Source organism: Falco cherrug, chromosome 2, assembly GCF_023634085.1.
Source record: "Falco cherrug isolate bFalChe1 chromosome 2, bFalChe1.pri, whole genome shotgun sequence".
NCBI lineage: Eukaryota > Metazoa > Chordata > Aves > Falconiformes > Falconidae > Falco > Falco cherrug.
The window spans coordinates 70,851,657-70,869,915 of NC_073698.1; the positions used below are offsets into that span (position 1 = coordinate 70,851,657).

Sequence of the window (18,259 nt, forward strand, 5' to 3'; positions counted from 1 at the left end):
ATTTTTATTATGAACTGGGTTTCCCAGTTCAAGAGCACAGGGAACTACTGGAGAGGGACCAGTGGTGGGCTGCAAAGATGATGAGGGGACTGGAGCATCTCCCTTATGAGGAAAGGCTGAGAGCGCTGGGCCTGTTTAGCCTGGAGAAGAGAAGACTGAGAGGGGATCTTACAATGTCTATAAGTATCTTAAGAGTGGTGTCAAGAGGATGGGGCCAGGTTCTTTTCAGTGGTGCCCAGCGACAGGACAAGGGGCAACAGGCACAAACTGCAACACAGGAAGTTCCTTCCGAATGTGAGGAAAAACGTTCTGTCTTTGAGGGTGCCAGAGCACTGGAGCAGGCTGCCCAGAGCGGTTGAGCAGTCTCCTTCTCTGGAGATATTCAAAACCCACCTGGATGTGACCCTGTGCAACCTGCTCCGGGTGACCCTGCTGTGGCAGGGGGTTGGACTAGATGATCTCCAGAGGTCCCTTCCAACCCTGACCATTCTGTGAAAAGTCTCCTGGAATTTAGGCTACTACTTTAGTGTATTTTCTCTGTCTCCTGCAGATACTTGTGACTTGCTTTCTGGTAGTTTGATTTCTTCTTTGTGAGAGAGAGAGATATAAATATATATATATATATATATGAGTCATGCTCCACTTGCTGCTGGATCATACAGCATCCAAGTAGCAAACTAGCAGTAGTAGTTGGCAGTTAGCAGTTGTGTTCAGAGGGCTGCTTAAGAGTGTGCTGATCCAGGTGTCCTGAAGACTGCTTTAGTATTTATGTGACCAAAGCACCAGCTGAACATAAAAGTCCATCTTTGACTGGTGTTAGATGAAAACAAGTGCTGGGCAGAAGAGTCAGTTTTGAAGCGGAACCTGTTTAAAATGAGGTGACGGAACGCTCTTCCACTTGCGGCAACCAAACAGTAGAAGCTAGGTTACTTCCAATCCCAGCGCTTGGCTCTCTTTTGATGACCTGACTCATCGTGAGCTGAAGTCATCATTGTTTCATGAGGCTGAAACACTGAAGCTCAGAAAAGTTGCTCATAATTACAGGTTGGGAAAACAGAGAAGGCCCAGTCAAAGCTGTATTTACTGTAAAACATCACTCCAGATGAAATAGCTTCAGTGAACGCGATAGCTTCTTACTGCATGAAGGTAAACAGTTGTGCTGTCTTTTATTTTTACCTCTCATGTGTTTGAAAGGCAGTTCATGGTCGGCTAGAGTGCAGTGGACAACTTCAGTACGATTTGGCCACGACGCTTCAGTGCTGACAATCTGTTTGCTCACACTCTGCATCCCACCTCGTCCTAGAGTTTTCCGCAGTTGGTACTTCTGTTGCAGGGCAGTGGCCAAGCCACAGTACATACTGCCGCTGGCAGAGCTGCGGCCAGGGCTGGGCCCGGGCCTGCTTGTTGGTATGTTGGTTCATTCCAAGTGTCTGTATCCGTGAAATAAACACTAACCGTCCTTCTGACTGGAATTTTATGTCCTGTTCTGATATGGCCTTATACTTTTATAAAAATCTCTCATGCCTTTTGAGAGCTTTTTGAAATAGAGCTCATGCTAATCAAACTAATTTCACGTTAGGGGCCAGCCTCACTTACTCCAGGCTACCTGATTATAGTAACAGGCAAGAAACTTTTCAGGCTTTTCAAGTCTGTTTGTAGAGTTGGCAGAATACAACTGTCCTTTAGGAGCACCAAAATAATTACTAAAAGTAACAGTAATTGTTTCTCTTCCTTGCTGGGAACTTCGTATTCCAATAGCTTCCAGGTCTGGAAGAGAAGAGCTGACTCATGGTAATTTGCCCTGATGCTACTCTAAAGAAATTTTTTAAATTATCAGGACTGTGAGCTACCTGGTTTCTAGGACAGCCCATCTTCCAAGTGCTTTAAACTGGTTTTTCCTCTGGTCTTTTTATGTAAGATGGAACTTCCCTTATGGTCTGAGCTTCAACCTTGTTCATTCTGCTTTTGAAAACACAGTCCACCCTTCTCCCTGTGTTTTTTTATCTTAAATTGTCCTTGCAGCAGGCTCCAACATTTTCAACCCCATCTAGATTTTTATATAAGACTTTACAGATGTTTTGCCAAAACCTCATTTTATTTTTACCTCATCGTAAAAGGTCTGTCCTCTCTATTATTCTGTGATGTCTGTGGATGCTTCTGGCTCATCATCCTCCTGCCCCCGCCCCCAGTTTTCAGCAATTTCAATGCATGTAAAGAGTGACTATACCATAAAAGCTGGCAAGTGGACACCTCAGGGAGAAGGCAGCAAAACCTGTGTTGTAGACGTGCTTACTATACAGAAGTTTCTTTAGAAATACGTAACTGTTGCCCAGATTTTATTTCACCTAAATTCTGTCAATTACAATTAGCACTTCTTTTTAAGGCAGCTCTTTTGCTTTCTTTAACTAGGCAGAACAGAGTGAAGGTGGGCTCCAGAATAACTTTGGAGTAGAGAGAAGGAAGGAATGAATGATACTCAGAAACAGGAAGTCTTTAGGCCTAGGATGTTTTCCTTCTACATCTTGGGGCGGGGGGGGGGGGGGGGGGGCATGCTTTTTCCTCTTAGGAAACTGACGACTCTATCAAAGACCTTGATAGTTCAGGTTGTCTCACCCTTGGAACTTAAGTAATATTTAATAGGTGCTCAAGAAGAAACTCAAAGAGTTTCTTCTTGAAAGACCTTTTAAGAACTCAGCAAGAAATGAGAATATTCTAAAGGCAGCAGAGGTTATTTGAATTGACACAAGGGAATGGCTCACATTTTTGGGAAAAAAAAAAAGTCTAAATTCTTTGTTGCCTTGTCTTTTCAAAGGGAAATGTTTTTAAAGGAGAAAAGTTTTTCTGTCCTCACAACTGTTTAAACCACTGAGGACTATTCGTGTCTCAGAATTCATTTCTGCTTCTATCCTCCGTGGAATCAATTCCAATATAAACACCTGCTAAGAAAAAGGTGGCACATTACCTTAAGCGGCTCCTTTCACCTTGAAGTTACTGCTGGTTACCTTCCCAAGTTCCATTTACAGAGAAGCAGGCCCTGGCATGTCAGTAGCTTAGCTACTTATTCTTTATTTTGCATGCAGTAAAAGACTTGTTTGCCCAGTTACTCAGGAAACTGCATACAAATCCAAGCTGAGCATTTCATGACCTTGCATGGTTCTAGAAGTACCCAAATTCTAAGAACAAAGGAGTTCCAGCAGGTTTCTATTTCAGCGATCTGTATCTTCAAGCTGCTGCTGGTGGCAGCAAGAAGACAGCAATCGGACACTTGTAGAGATTTTATGTAATGCAAGCTGGAGGAATACTCAATTAGTCCTAATTATTTATTTAACCCTCACATTTTTTCACATACAATATTCCTTGTAGCATAAAGGTTTTAACTAAAATATAGAGTTCTTACACTTTTAATATGGATTCTGATGAAGATGCACTGCTGTGAGTTTTAAGCAGCACCACTGAGTTACAAGTAAATTTATGTTGCTAGTGCCTTTTAATGCTTCCTTGTAATGGAAGGGTTCAGTTCTATATGTAGTCACTGGGGCTTGCCTTACTGTTAATGAAGGGAAAGAGGCACCTTAAAGGGACAGATAAATTGTATCTATACATAGTAGAGTTCTTGTTCAGACCTATACAAGAACAGTGTTACAAAGGTATGGGCATAGCATCAACAGAAGCAGCTGCTTCTATGCCCGATACTTGGAAACTTAAACAGTACAGACATTTTTCCAGCATTTCTCTATCCAGCAAATTTGAGTGGGTGGCACTGTGTGACCCTGAAAACAATTTCTAATTCTCCACTGCTGCACAAACCCACACGGTTGAGAAGCCAGGTTTCATTTGCAGTGAAACTTCTGTTAATAGAGGCCCTATGTGCAGTAGCTTTTGGCCTGAAGGCTACCACCACCAAGTGGATTCATGCACACACAAGTTCAGAAAACACCAAGAGCACAGAACTACAGCAGACAGATCTTGAAAAAAGCAGTATTTATTTTAAAGTACAACCCAAAGTTGTATCCGTAAGAAATGCACAAGGTATCTTGTTTTTCCACAAGTCTTGGCTGTGTGCATTTCAGTTCAACTTAAAAACGCATTCAGGTTTACAAATGTACAAACAGCACAGAAAGTGTATTACAGTCTCAACAGAATGCTCTTACATTCAGCCATTTTGCTCTTAAGGTTTTGTGTTGGTTTTGTTGGTTTTTTTTCTTTTTTACATTCTTAGAACCTGTGTTAACAAAGAGAGCCTCATTTTAAAAAAATACTCTGCATTTTAGCACAAAGTGCCCTTTGCTTTTAAATTAGAACTTGGAGGATAATACTGGAAAAAATTTAAAAACCCAAACCGGTACTTTTCACAAAAGTATTGCATGCCAGGGCCATTTTATAGTTCAAATTGTTTCCTAAGTAAAGGTGGCAGATGGTAAAATATGAAACCAGAGAAATTGTTCAGATTTACAGGCTTCAGCTGTAGTTGGGATTTGTGACCACACCCAGACTTTTTCAAGCTTATCTGCAATCTCACACTACCATATTGCAGGACAGACTTTAAAAAGGAGCGAGTGATGAAAGCATGACTGGCGGGGGCAGGGGAGAGGGAAGCAATGACCAGCAACAGCCTGAAAATGATGTTTCAAAAATTTGTATTCAGAATTGTCTCATGACCTGGATAAGAGTTCTTTCCTTTCGCTTAACTTCAGTTTTCATGAGGATAGTGTGAATTAGACCAAGGATCTGAACTTCTTCTTCCAATTGTTGGGCTCCAGATTCTCCAAGGATTGTAGGTCTGTCCCATGTCCTCAGCAGGATTGGCAACAGTGGCAGCAGCGGGCGGAGGAGGAGCAGCAGAGGAGTTTTCACTACCCATGAGATCAATGCCTGACAACGTGTTTGTCGGAGTGGTGAAGGGAAGGCCACTGTTGAGATTACTTGACCAAATGGAACTGCTGAATGGAGTGGTGGACCACAGGCCGCTTGGGTTGCCAAGGATCGACTGTAGTAAAGATAGAACCAGGTAAGCAGCAGTTCAGTAAACCTCTATTTTCACCATGTTTACAGCCCCCCCGAAAGAAAAGTATCTAAGAAGCAGCAAGCCTGCTGTGGAACCCCTTCCATCTTCACTGCAACATGGAGTTTTGAACTCCCCTTTACTAGAAGCTTGCCCAGGAGAACCACACTACTAACTGTCACCGGACAGGCTGCAGAGTGCAATTACGTTATAGGCTTGTAAGCTGATTTTGTTTGAGCTTATACATCCCCATAACACTACTAATTTGAGCACTACTAGTATTCAAGCTTTAACACACAAGGGCCAAAAAGCTCAAGCTTAATTCAACTAGTTAGAATGAGACAGATAAACATGGTTCAAGTCTTGACAAAACAACAAAATTCAAGTTGTAATGGAAGGTAGCAGCAAAGTTTATGCCTTCACCCTTTTTTGGCCGTTTGCAAACTTATCTCCTTCTATTCAGAGTATCTGTTACAAATAGTACATTTTGGACGAACCTACCTGCGTTCAGCCCCACTGTACATCCCCATATTCCTAGCATATACTTCCCCCTCCTTCCCCACCCCCCGCCATCCAGAATTTCTCCGGATGAAGGGAGAGGGGACTGGAGATCTGGCCATCTGTCATGGAGCAGATGCCGGTGTACTGCAACACATGCCACAGATGCCTTGGGGATGCATAGGACAGGTACAGCAAGCCTAGAGAGCACATGCAGAAATGAACAAGGCCCAGATTTTGTCAACTGTTTCATTAAAGTCCAAACAGTAGCAAGCAACAAGCAGAGGAATCTAACCCATGGTGCAGTGGAAAGTGATATCCGGAAGCAGCCAAAGATGGAGATGAGAAAGGTTAGCATAACTTTCATGCTAATATTAGCACAGACCCTGCTACATGTAGGCTTAACGCGCTACATACCTCAGCGCCAACAGATTTAATGTACATAGGCTGTAAATTCAATTTGCAAATATACAGTAAACTTGATACATCCAAAAGGCAGTGGGCTTGTTGAGTAAGTGCTGTAAGGTACAAACATCCTTATGTTTGGATTTACTGGGTGGACACAGGGCATCCCTTCCCAAGATCTCTGCCCTCAAATAACACACGCTAAAGGTTAACCAGTATCAGTGCACTCTGCATCTGAAGATTGAAATAAAAATCTCTTTAGAGAAAAGTAAACAAGGTAGACTCTGAAAATGCCTTCGTTTCAGGTTTTCATTTTCTCCCCTGGAATGAAGAAGCTATGCTCAGTCTAATCATACCTGAAATTGGTTGCACACTGACACACTACCAACGGCTCCTCACAGAATTTGATGCTGAGGGCTGGACAGGAGTGTGGAGCATACTCAGGGGTTAACTGGGCCAACGTCATTAGGACTCTCCAATGTCACTGAGATGTTGAGCCAAACTAGGGTCACAGTTTATTACTGTTACATAACTGTAGTGGTTATATTTAAGCTATACAAGTGTTAGACTACTAAGTATACAGCAGGAAATGCTCACTCTGCTGCTCAAACACCAACCCTAATACACTAAAAGTCCTCCCTATTTTCTGCTGCAGGTAACAGCTAGAAACTACTCCTACGTGTCCCAGAAGTGTTTGGGAGAACCTGATGGAAAGGTAATTGCTCATAAAGTAGAAGCAACCAGGAAAGGAACGGCAGAGCAGAGTACCTTAGACTAGACTGCTACTCCTTTTCAGGGCTGGTGGAGGGAGGAACGAAGTGGCTGGCAGACAGAACTACATGCAGGGAGGGAGATGGAGGAAAGAGGAGTACGGGGCTGTGGTTAGAAAGTAACTTAGGAAGTACCACCAGCAGTGCAGCAAGGCCTGAGGGGAGATGGGACTCAGTCTTTAGTATAGAAGCAGAATTGTGCATAAAATGAAAAAGCAAGAAGAATAAGGAAGGAGGATGATCAAAAACAATTCCCCACAAACCTTCCTAGAAAAGAGGGTAACCAGAAGCTGCTATATAAGCACTGTTTGTGAGAACAGCTTTGGCTCTTGTGCCAGAAAGAAGGACTGGGCCCTGGCCTGGTACCTGCTCTCTTACCTAGCACTTACTGAACCTCCTTGCTCTTAACAGAAACAGCCAAATTTTCCTGTTCTGGCTCACCACAAGCACTTGGAAAAGATCACTATCATGAAAAAGGCTTTGAATGTTTTCTGTCTGTTGCTTCTTGTTTATTAACTCATCTTCCCCTTGAATAAGCTAAAATGCTTTGTGTTCACCACCATCCTCTCCCCCAAAATTGAAGTATTTGAAGGGAGAGACTGACAATTCTTCTATGCCATTGGTCTGGCTTCCGTCTTGATGCCTCCTGAAACACATTTCCAAATATTTTTCAGGAATGGCCAGGAAATAGGAGCTAGAGAGATTGTTCTGGTTGTCCTCAATCCCTCCTTCTATCAAACACTGAGAAATCTGCCCTCTGTGTGACCAAAAAGCAAAAATTTCTCCTTACATAGTTTTAGTGAGTTATAGCTACAGTTGCAACCACATGACAAGGGCAAGATCAGTGAGTGTGTGTCTATAAGAAGCTGTGTGACCTTCTTCAGCTTCCCCTGCCCCTCGCCTTCCCCCACTCCATCTGAACTGCTACCAGGTGAAGTAAACACTGCCTCTTACTCACTACAAAAACATTTTTAGAAGACAAGATGAAGAACGATTTCAGCTGGCACTGAAGACAGCTGTTGCGGTGTAAGTTTTATTCTGACAGAGAGAGGCACAAGTATGAGAGTGCAGTGCTACAATCTGGGTAAAAGATGTTTTTTCTTCTTTGGGTACAGTCAAGAACTCTATCAAAATTAGTAGTCTGTTTAAAGGCTTCACCTTATGCTCAGTTCTTTAGTGTTTTGTCTAGGCTGGAAAGAATACATTTGCGGCCTTTTAGATAAGGGGTTTTTTTACCTTTTGTTAATTTACAAGTAGGTGCAACACTGGATTCAGGAAGCAGAATCAAAGGCTGAAAGTTACCATATTGGCTATTTTGCAACTGTCCATCAAACTGGAAGTGACAGAGGCAGTGTCCAGCCATGGCACAGAAGCTCTTTCTACAGTCCTGACGCACGTGGGAATGGAACACACTTTTTGTTTTGTAGGTACTGCAAGATGCTCTCATGAGAGATACTTTTATGTGAAGCCATTTACATGGATTCATCATCTGCAAGGGAGCAGGCTAATCACCCTCAGTCCAACAGCCAGGTCAACTGAACTACACAGAAAGATGAATACATTTAACTTCCCTTTATTCTTCAGTTGATTTTTTTTTTCACCCAAATTTAAAAATTCTCAAAATTAAATTAGATGGCAGATAAAGAACAGGTTGGTAACAGTAATAAAATGCTGTACTTGGATTGAATACTTACTGCAGTTGTATGAGTTGGGGAACTCGAGCTTGTTGGCCAGGAGGGTACAGAATCTGTAGCTGAAGGATCCCAGATGGATGATGGAACATTGTTGAATTCACTCCAGTTCCTCTGAACATCCTGCCCATAAGCAGATCGAGCTAAACCAAGTTTGCTAAAAACCTCTAAAAATAAAATGAAAGAAAACTGAGTACATCACTCTTCCTCGTTTTCCAAGAATCACAGCAGACTAATACTCTTCACAGTTATTTCCCACATTTTTCTAGCAGGTCCTGCTGCAGCGCGTTAATTGAGATTTAGAAAAGGTCACACAGTAGCACAGATCTCATCTCACATTCCCTCCATCAGACAGCAGCTAGAGTTAGAACCATGGTTGGGGGTGGTGGGAAGAAAGTTCTATGCTTGCAAAGTGTATGATTCAGTATCAGCCTATGGGATTTGTGGTTCATGGTACCATTGACCCGAAAGCACTCGGGGAACCAGGCAGAAGTACCGCAATACTGAGGGTCCTGACACCTCTTCGGAACAAGTTAACTGCTGGTGGAGTAAGTGCCCAGGCTGAAGGAGCCTCTCATAACCTCAGCACTCATTTGCCTTGCAGCACTCCCTTCCAGGGAACTCCTGGTACGGGAGGCAGCACTGGCTATGTCCCAGCCCAGACCCCACCATCCTGGCTCCGAGATGGAAAGGGCTGCACCAGCACTTGTGGTTTGCCTGGTCCCTGCACACAGAACTGATCCCGGGCACCTTACTGCCATCCCTCAGAGCTACTGGTGCCAAGTGCTGCCAGTGAAGATGAAAGAACCCCAGAACAGCAGCTGCTATTGATTGCAGACCCCCCGCATTTTCCAGTAGACAAACAATTTTTTCAGTAGACAGCATTTTTTTTCAGTAGACGTACAATCCATTTTGCAAATGCCACCTACAAAGTTTGCTTTGCTTATCACCTTTTGCAGACACCTTAAAAAACTACCACACCCCCCTTAACACGGTACACAAATCTGTCAGTACACAGAGCATCCATGCTCTGCACTATAGTCTGCCTGCATCAAGGCCCAGTAGTCACTTATGGAAAGTTTACCTAAATATTTAAATGCAGGAATGAATTGCTGGGTTTGGTATGCATCGCTTCATAATGCAGCTAAACAAACACTAGAGGAAATCAACATGAGAGATGGGCCACTGCCTCATTTACAGTGCAGTGGTTTTATGCAGGCGTGAAGTGTTCAGGAAACTACAGGTGTAGTGGCAGGCTTTTGAGACCTACAGCAAAGCTTCAGGGGGAGGGAGGGGGGGAGGAAGGTTAAGGAAAAAACAAGTATAAAGTAATTTTACTGAAACAGAGGAACTTCAAAAATGAGTATTTCTAGCCCAAACAACACTCTAAAAGTTTCCACTAACTCTCTCTGGGCTGAAACACAGAACTTATTCACCACCAAATTTTTAACATGCTTTCCTATACAGTCATTCTTTTTGGGGACAGGGATGGTAACACTGTCTGCAGATAGACCAGTGGAATGGAGACACAGCATTTCTTTACCTGTATTTGAATACAGAAAAATATTTGAAAACAAAAACTCACCTCCAGTTAAGTTAAGAGAATGTCCAAATGCAGAGAATGAGTTGAGAGGCGTGAAGTCGGGACTGCTGGGATTGCTGATAGGACTCCACAAACCCGAACTAAGTATTATGGAGTAATGGGAAAGCAACGTAACAACTCATTAACACAGTACTACCGACAATATTAACTTCCGCTCTATATACAAATGTGTATGTACAAATGTGTGTGTGCATATATATTTAACTATAGATATATTTAATCATGATCAAGAGTTAGCAAATCAGCTTATTTTTGTTTTAACAAAAGATTTCAGTGAAATACCATTTTCCTGTGTATATAACCACCTTGGAGCAAACACACTGCTATAGACAATGCTTTTTAATCTGTAAACTGAGCTTCAACACAAACTGAAAGTAGCTGTTTTGATCAGTTTTTCATAAAACTCACAGAGTCCAAGCCATAGCGCTGTTTTTTTTGACAAGCAGAGAAAATTTATAGAGCCACTCAGAAGGGATACAAATGCTCACACTCTAGGTTCTGGGCAAGTTTCTTGAAAATACAGATGAGTTCACTGGCACCAGCGATAACAATTTACAAAACCAAACTAAAACCCCACCCACAAACCTTGCTTAGAAAAGCAATCCCTTTGCATACTGAAACTTGAATTCAAGTCTCTCTCCTATTCTAGAAAGGTTACCAAACACTCACTACTTTTTACACCTGAGATAGGCACTGCCAAGATACAACAGAAAAGACAGCGTGCCTTGGAGAACATGACTGAGTGCAACTATATTCTGCTCCAACTTGTAACTCAAAGCCCAGTGGTAGTTCTGGTCTCTGTCAAAACCGGGAGAGAAAGACATTGCTGCACAGCAAGATATTGCGCCTGTAAACTATTTCAAGTGGCCTTGGTACACACTCCTCACTCAATACTGGAAAAGCCAAGCTAATTGCTCATACTTGGATGCCTGGGGAACACAAGATGGTTGAGTTACTTGGAATGAAGTGGGGAAAGTCCCCATCAAATCCAGAACATCCTTCTCTCTACTTTTGAGTCACTCATAAGTTCTAAATTTTTTTTGCAAGGTAAGAGATGCTGTGCCCAGACTTTAACAAACAGTTTAACAAACAAACAAATAAAAAAAAAAAAGTGAAAAAAGTGGGAAAAAAAGTAAATAGAATTAATTCTGTCACTAGCTTCAAAATGTCATTAACAGCTTACAATCTTCTTTTCTAGGGGCCTAGGTATTTGCCTAGAGAATATAAAAATTACCTGTCAGAGCCATCACTGTCAACAACTGTGTGGGAAATGCTGATATTGCTGGAAACATCTGTCTTGCTTGGAGAAACCTTTGGTAAACCACTGCCACCTGCAAGAAAAAAACCCAGATGTATGTATGCATAAACCAAGTAAAATAAAAAATAATGAAACAGAACATTCAGGAAATATTCAGAAATATTTAGAACTCCAAACTGGTTCTAGTACCTGGGCTCTTGTCATAACCTGCAGCTACAGCAGCAAAAGTGGGGTTACCATTCCTGCCTGGAAGAGAAGCTGCCTTTGCCAGCTTATGCTTAGTACCGTTAGGCTGCTTGCTTTTCGTTTCACTTGAAAAAAAAAAAAAGTAAAAAAAAAAAAGTAAGGTTTTGGACTTCAGCAGTTTGATAAAAAACAGCAGCAACTTAAGATAGCATTCATGAAAATGTTAACAACAGTTCAACAGTTCATGTAATTGTACATTTTTCCAATCTACCAAGTTGTAAGAAACCCCAGAAAAATATAGATAGAGTGGTAAGATATGCACAGTGTTATCTGCAAAAACAGTTCCCATGGGAAGAGGAAATGGCTCTGAGAAAAGGGAGATGCACTGTGTGAAGCACATGGGTTCAACAGGCGTCCTGTGCTCGGGAAATCAGTAGGAGGTACTGGTCTGGACTCACCTGCTGCAGCTGCTGTTCACAATGCTGCTGTAAGTGCCTCCTCGTGGCCCAAATGCAAACAATGCGGGAGGAGGAGGAGGAGGAGATGGAGAGGCGGGTGTTGGCGAGGGCTGTCGCTGTTTCAGGAAAGCATCTGCGTTCAGGGTTTGCAGAGAGAGTTTATAAAGGTTGTCCGTAGCTACAAAGAGAAATACGACACATCTTCCTGTAGTATTTACATTGCAACAGAGGCTTCCCCACCTTCTGCTATCCCTTCTGTTCAAAGAGAAGAATTATGACAAAGGCTGTGATCGAAGTGATCAAAGTGATCGAAGAAATAGCTCCTTCTCTACCCCCACCCATCGTCACTCAGGTTTACCACCTATTTTCAGAGAGACCATACTGCAATAAAAGCACCAAGATAAACTGATCTGTACAGAAGATAAGTGAGCGCCATGGAGAAGGATGACTTTATGTTCACATGCAACCAAGAGGAAGGTGATTCGGTTCCCACACAAGGGACTTACAATGCAACCAAAAGGCTTATAATAGTGTCCCACGCTAACCGCTGCATTAAGGCATTTTCATTGTTCCTTCTCAAGGACAAATCATTTAATTAGTTTCAACTTTGGCTGCAGCAGACTTGACCAAGCAAAACTTCTTCTGCTGTAAAAATACATTTTGTTTTCGAGTGATAATTCTCATTTCCTCAATTTCCCCGGCAGTTTCTGAATCCTGTTCATCTCTGAAGAACTGCAGAACAGCCCATGTTCTGCCCACGTGGTTTTCAAACCTCCCAAATTGTACCAGATGCTATCAATATCAGGCCTACAGCAGAAAATGGGAACACAACTATGCAATTTAAAAAAAAAAAAAAAAAAAAAAAAAGAGGAAGACCCGCAAACAGACCAAGCCTACCTATAGATACGCATTCCAGATGACTAATTCTGTTGTCTTGTAGTGATTACTTACAGCTGCCAGCTTTGTGAAGAGGCACAGAGTCCCACTCCGGTGGTGGAGAATCCTTTTCCCCTTCTGAGCTGCTGGTGTTTCCTAGCTCCTGTCCAGAACCACTGGGGAGAAATTTTGCTAATACTGATGGCCTGCTCTCCATTAACTTACTGTTCGGACCTATGAAAACAAAAGAAGAAAAGCCAGTCTGTGGATAGTAAACTGAGCAGCTTTCTTCGCACACCAGACTTAGAACAAAACACTCAAGAGGGGTTACAAACAGCTGAATAAAACTCCCAAGGTATTCATAAAATATAGCCTCACACTACCTCTCATTTTGGGGAGGTTTCTTGATTTAGACCCATTCGTCAAGAGGTGCTGTGTAGACATCTTGGATGGAAAGGCTTTACGCTGCTTGTTTTCCAGCGGGGGAGTATAAGACAATTCCAAGGAACTAAATGAAAACAGAGATCCACTTATTTTTAAGCTCTCTGAAGTGCTGAAGAGAAGATTTTTTATTTTTATTTTATACATGTACGTATATGTGCGCCATACGGTCTTGGAAAAGACTGGTCTCCTGCAGCTTCCTTATGTCAAACTTGTGCTCATCTTCCAAGCTAGACATAAGCAGAGTTTTGGATTTCTCCTATATGCAACTCCACCCTTCCTAGCCCTAGCTCATTTTCTACCCATACTGCCCCACACATTTATTAGTGCTCGCTTACCTTCCAGGAGAAACTTTCATCCTGGAGCTCCAGGATTACAAAACCTGCTTGATTATATACAGGCAACAAGAGATGGCAACGGGCAGTCTGTCCCCACACACTCCTGTTAGATCACATGCTCCTGATATGCTATTGCCCTGAATGTACAGGATCATCTTTTAGTTGATGGCATAAAACTATTCAAACCCACCACAAAAACCCTTTGGCCATATATTGTTCTTTTTTTCAAGCTATTTGATTACATGTCTCAAACTTTCTTGGGAAGAACTATTTTATCCATTTTGTGCAGAAGAATTCCAAACCAGCTCTCATGGGGCCTTTGAATATTGTCACATGTAGTGAACTTGTGATTTATATGATAAGGGCAAGTAGTTAATGTAAGAATAAATACACTACGGAGGAGACTTTGCCAGGCAGTGTTTTCAGAAATACTGTGAAGAAAATTAATTTATACTAGTTACTTATCCAGTTAGTCCAGTATTAATTACAGCAACAGGGAAAACACAAGCAAATATACAATGCCTCGGTCCAGTAGTTTACTTTTGTGGCACTTGGATACTGATCTGACTTCAGAATTTTGGAATACTATTTCAGAATGAACCAGATATAGTAGGTTCTTCATTTTTCCCCTTTCTATCATCTGCAATCAACCACCTGCCAGTAAAGGAAAGGGACTGCCAGCAGCAGCAGCCTCCTTTAATAACATATCCAAGACTCTGATCTTACTCTGCGATACAAAAAAAGGAAATTACATGGCTGTCACTTCACCAAGGGCAACTAAAGGCACTCATGTTAGCGCTGGCTTACTGCACAGCCACTAGAAACCCCTGTAGAAACATTAACCCTATTTTGTGTATGTGATACCTGTTACAAAATGCTTAACATTGCTTAACTGATTTTTCTTCTCTGGATTTAGCTGTATTTCCTATCAAATAATTTATTATTTACACACTTCAGGCACTCCCTGACAACAGGAAGGAAGAGAAAGCTGCTTAAAGGTATCTGCTGTTGGCATTAGCCAGACTGGCAGCCACAACAGCCAAATACACAGACTTTTATCAACCCACCTTCCCTTCAAGCACAAAGCCTTCCCTGCTAAAGAGCCTTTGTTACACATACCTGCTTTTCACATCTACAGGGATTTCTTTCTTGATACTTGCTAGCAGTTTTTTAGTTTTCTGTTTTACTTGGACTGTTTCATTTTCAGGTTTTTCTGGTATAACTTTTCCCTTTTGTTTTTCAGGCTCCTATAAAAGACATTATAATAACACGTTAATATTAATGAAAAGTAAAGTCCCTCTTGCATCACAACATACATAGTCTAAATAGGGCTGAGGAAAAAATGCTATTTGAAAACACGAGCGTTTTTGCAGCATAGAAGGTCTATTTTCACTACTTAATGAGTATACCTATAAAGCATGGTATCTATTTTTTCCTATTTGGAAGAGTAGAAATTGAAATACTAACATGCATCAAGCAGATCTGATGTTTGCAAACACAGTCTCCAATTCTACTTCAGAAGATGCTAGCTCTGTACTGAGACCTATACTGCATCTGTCGTACACAGTGCAGGCTGTCTAAAACACTCTTCAACAAAGCAAAGAATATGAGCAACTTCACCACTCAGTTTATATTTTTTTTAACCACGCTTCTAATACTTTCTGAATCCAAGTATACTGTCAAATAGCCATCCTGAAAAATCAAAGGTGATTTTCAAATGGAAACTTACTAAACTGCTGCTTTTAAAATATATTACATTGATTTCTTTCTTCCCCCACCTAGAATCCCTATCTTTTTTCCAAAGTTCAAATTTAAGACATGTCAAAATTTAGGCTTGGTTTTCTTCTCCTTGCGATTACCTTTGCTTTTTTTGGTTCCCTAGCACATGCTTCAGGACAAAATATGGCAACCTGACCACTACCAAATTGTTAGAGCTTTAGTTTATTACCTAGAAGCATGTAAGCCAAATGAGTAAAAGAAAGGTGGGGGAATTGTCAAAGGTAATTTAACTACCTGCTGACGAGTCACCACCAGTAAACTGACCCTTTGTAACTGATGACATGAATGGTTTTAGCATATACCTTAATTATCGAGTAAAATTAGTGTCCATACTCTGGTGTTTTATTCTGCAAAACAAACAGGCTAGGAGCTGGCGAGGCCATCACCACAGGGCTGCTGACAACACCTGGCCAGTTCAAGCCACAGCCAGTCACTGTCAGTCCTGACACTGTATGACTCAAGCACGTTCACACTCACAGAGGAGCACATTTTATAGAGAAGTGAAGACAAGGAATGGAAAAGATGTTTTTTAATTAACAGTCTTCCTTTGCTAGGTATTATATGAAAGCTGGGGGTGGGGTGGGGGGAAGAGGCTGCATTCCTACTCTAACAGGTGACACACTAGCTACACAAGAGACTCCTTTCATGAGCAGTGCCGTACCTCTTTGAGAAGTGGTTCTGTATCTGGGTTGGAGGTTTCAGTTGTGGTTGAAGAACTGTCATCATCTGCCAAGGAATCTTTCAGTTCATCCTCCTGTTGTTTTCCTTTCCCTCTTCTGTCCTTTTCTTCCCGCTTCTTCTGTGGCTTAGCCTTGCGCTGAAGTGTTTTCCCTTTCCCTAGGGAGATAAGGATGCTTCAGATTCTCAGCAGCAGTACTTGGAGATGGGCTAGCTCACTTCATTTTGGAGGCTAACTCGCATGATTAAGCCTGTGAAGTTTGTTGTCTGATATACCAACCGTTTACAGCCACTTCACATCAAATGTGAGCAACAGAATCAATCCCGAAGAATCCTGATCTCCGCTTTTGGATTTATGCTCCTGATCCCCTACCTCCACTGCTTCTCTGTAGACAGTGGGCACCTGGCTACCTATGATTCTTCTCTGCTTGGATCCTGGCATTCCTTAGAATCCAATTTGACAGTTCATGTAAGACTAGATTTAAACATGAGCTTCAGAAGTTGGTACAAGCTTTATCGTCCGAACAAATGAAGAACAGAAATTATTAGCATGTTTGTCTGTTAAAAAAAAAAACCAACAGTAACTTGCAGTAAGAAAAATCACTAATAGTATATGTCTAGCAGAGATATAAAAAACCAAACACCCCCAAAAACCTGAAAAATTCACACCCAAGTATAATTTCTCCTCTTCAAATATTTTATTCTTTCAGAGTAGACTATTCTAAGAGACTAAGCTGACTGTAAAATAGTTTGGCTTGACACAGTGTTACAGAAAAACAATGTGTTAAAACACTCCAGGGGATTTTTAATAAATTTTCTTACAGCAATCCACACATAAATAAATAATGCTACTTCAACAACGGATTATGTTTTTCCTGCAATTTCTATAGGCTAACCAAAATGTAGCATAATGTAGTCCAAAGGCTACAGTCCAAAGTCCAAGGCCCTGGCTTGCAAAATAGGCAGGATTAGCTCCTGGGGAGTAAAAAAGTTATCAAAAAAAGCATCAATACAGAGAAACTATGCATGTGTGTATGTGGAGTCACCATCATCTTACCATGACCTCTTGTTATTCTCTTACAGGATGACAGCATTTGCATATTCTTATGTCTTTCATTAGATGTAATATATGCCTTTACCAGTCAGATCTTCGACACTGCCCTTCAGACTAAGCATTCTCACTTCTAAGCCACACAGTGCCTGCGCACAGCTTCCAGGATGGACTTAAAGGTTCACTCAAGTAAAGGCTCAACCTGCGCTACGTGGATTCAGCCTCTTCTGGGATTTGTACCCGCACAAGTTGGAATTAAGTCTGGAAGCAAAACGATAGCTGTTGTATTTCATTTGGCAAAACATCCCTCAGGTAAAGTTTGTACCAAATCATAATTTTGCCTTCAGTGTTTTGGCAAATGCCAGATACATATTAAAGGGCCGTGCCTTCAAACGGTTTGGGTTTTTTTAGGCTTATTAGCAATGTTTTCAGTATCAAGAACAACAAAATCAGAGATAATATTCTTTTTAGCGTGAATGCAAATGAAAGTGTAAATAGAAGTAGATCTTTGTACACAAATTTTCTGAAGGTTGGCTTTCGGCTTATTGGGGGTATTCTGCTCTTGCCTCAGAAGGCTTCGTTCTAAGACTTGCTTCACACTTAGTCTACGTTCAGGACTGCCAAACAGTTTAATATTCATCACTAGAAAAATCTACATAAAATGTTATCATGACATAACAATGTAACATAAAGCAGCTGCTTAACAAAAATCTAATACAGCCTCCACAGCAGTCTGCTAGGGCCCAAGTATTAGCAAGCTGAAAGAGAAGACTATAAAGACGGGAACCCTGCCCAGGATGCTGGGACCACCAGCTTCAGCCCAGAAGCTGCTGCTTCTGCACAAGTTTGTGACTAGCTGTAGCTATTTATCTAAAGAAAATACCAGCGTGTGTATGTAGATCCAGACAGATAACGGAACTTCCTCTATGGTTTTACATTTTTAAAGAGGGCAATGGAAACGGGCAAGTTTTATTTGATGCATTGAGCTTTTATGAGCCAAGTTACAGCTTATAATGTTGGGGTTTTTTCTAAAACTTGTCTACAAGTCTTTAAAAAAGAAGTCTACATGCATACATCTGACTCATTGATCTAAGACAATGAAGAGGTCAATAGAACTATCTGGATTGCAAAATGTAACATTCATAATAGATTTTGCAATACAGAGTATGTTTAAATATTCCATATACCATGTCAAAGCACAGATGATGCAAAGCCTCCGTAACAG

General features: G+C 41.5%; 1 protein-coding gene across 1 annotated transcript in view; it reads right to left on the reverse strand.

Annotated features, from left to right (window-relative positions):
- Window positions 1-3,966: 3,966 nt before the first annotated feature.
- TMEM131 (transmembrane protein 131) overlaps window positions 3,967-18,259 on the reverse strand; it is a 103,331-nt gene continuing 89,038 nt past the window's right edge. The window contains exons 32-41 of the mRNA XM_055701391.1: window positions 15,967-16,142; window positions 14,646-14,773; window positions 13,131-13,255; window positions 12,823-12,981; window positions 11,872-12,049; window positions 11,417-11,538; window positions 11,204-11,300; window positions 9,952-10,049; window positions 8,370-8,533; window positions 3,967-4,987 (exon numbers count right to left, since the gene is read on the reverse strand). Of these exons, the coding sequence (XP_055557366.1) occupies window positions 4,691-4,987; window positions 8,370-8,533; window positions 9,952-10,049; window positions 11,204-11,300; window positions 11,417-11,538; window positions 11,872-12,049; window positions 12,823-12,981; window positions 13,131-13,255; window positions 14,646-14,773; window positions 15,967-16,142 (1,544 nt within the window). The 3' untranslated portion in view covers window positions 3,967-4,690. The remainder of the gene's footprint in view (window positions 4,988-8,369; window positions 8,534-9,951; window positions 10,050-11,203; window positions 11,301-11,416; window positions 11,539-11,871; window positions 12,050-12,822; window positions 12,982-13,130; window positions 13,256-14,645; window positions 14,774-15,966; window positions 16,143-18,259) is intronic.